Source organism: Echinops telfairi, unplaced genomic scaffold, assembly GCF_000313985.2.
Source record: "Echinops telfairi isolate 266 unplaced genomic scaffold, ASM31398v2 ScPeMD7_2;HRSCAF=8, whole genome shotgun sequence".
Taxonomy (NCBI): domain Eukaryota; kingdom Metazoa; phylum Chordata; class Mammalia; order Afrosoricida; family Tenrecidae; genus Echinops; species Echinops telfairi.
Genome location: NW_022103898.1, coordinates 25,472,803 through 25,473,846, shown reverse-complemented (window position 1 = coordinate 25,473,846; position 1,044 = coordinate 25,472,803). Strand labels below are relative to the sequence as shown.

Genomic DNA, 1,044 nt, shown 5'->3' with positions numbered 1-1,044 from the left:
GATTAGAAAAAAAAAGAAAAACAAACTGCTAAAAAAAAAAAAGTAAGGGCAGAGGTAAGGAGAAGCCTTAGTTCTAGTCATTTTTATTACTATGTTTCTGCAAAGCTGTTGGGCTCTCTGACCAAAAGAGTCACGTCTTATGGCAAGTCTCCCTTTGGGCAAAAACTCAAGCCCCTTAAACGAAACCTCCTTTCCCCATTAGCTAAACCTTCTTGGTTTTATTACCTGGAGGGGACCGTGCCCTTTCACCGGACAGGTTGTCTTCGAGTGGAAAGAACAAGGTGTCAGAAGACCCTGTAAGATCAAGAAAAGCCCAGTTCACTTTGAGTCCATTCCAACTGAAGGCGCCCCCTGTATGTCAGAGGAGGGCTGTGCTCCATAGGGTCTCAAAGCCTGTGCCTGGGGAAGCAGATTGCCAGGTCTGGTTCCCCCAAGGCACTCTAGGTGGACTTGAACATCCAAACTCTGAGACAGCAGTGGAGCACATTAACCAGTTGTACCATCCAAGGATTCTGTGATACAAGGAAGTATATGTAAAATGATCCCATGTACCAAGTGAGTACATGTAGTTGGTGTAGCGTAAAACCCCAGTGATGCTGTGATTTCCTGCTCCTAGACCGGCCTGGCCCACCTCAACTTGTGAAGATCGAAGATGTCTGGGGAGAGAATGTTGCTCTCACCTGGACACCACCGAAGGATGATGGGAACGCTGCCATCACCGGATATACCATCCAGAAGGCGGACAAGAAGAGCATGGTAAGTGAGGCCTGGCTTCCTCTGGCCCGGGGCAGCAGCACAATGCTTTGTTTCCAAATAAGGAAAATCTCATTTTGTCAGAGCAAAGGGGAGGCATGAGTCTTCTCTGGGAGGAAACCACAGCGCCTTGGAGCAGAAGTGTGTCAGACCTCTAAAAAGGGCAAGGCCTGAGGTGTCACAGAAAGTTGCGTTTTACAGGATAGCACCGATGAAACATACAACTTTCCTCTAGTTCTTTAATGCCTGCCCCCCATCATGACCCCAATTCTACCTTACAAATCCGGCTAG

At 47.9% G+C, this 1,044-nt stretch overlaps 1 protein-coding gene across 1 annotated transcript in view; it reads left to right on the top strand.

Annotated features, from left to right (window-relative positions):
* The window catches only part of MYBPC1 (myosin binding protein C1), a 79,919-nt gene that overhangs the window by 69,855 nt on the left and 9,020 nt on the right, over nt 1–1,044 (top strand). The window contains exon 26 of the mRNA XM_045291264.1: nt 613–756. Within this exon, the coding sequence (XP_045147199.1) occupies nt 613–756 (144 nt within the window). The remainder of the gene's footprint in view (nt 1–612; nt 757–1,044) is intronic.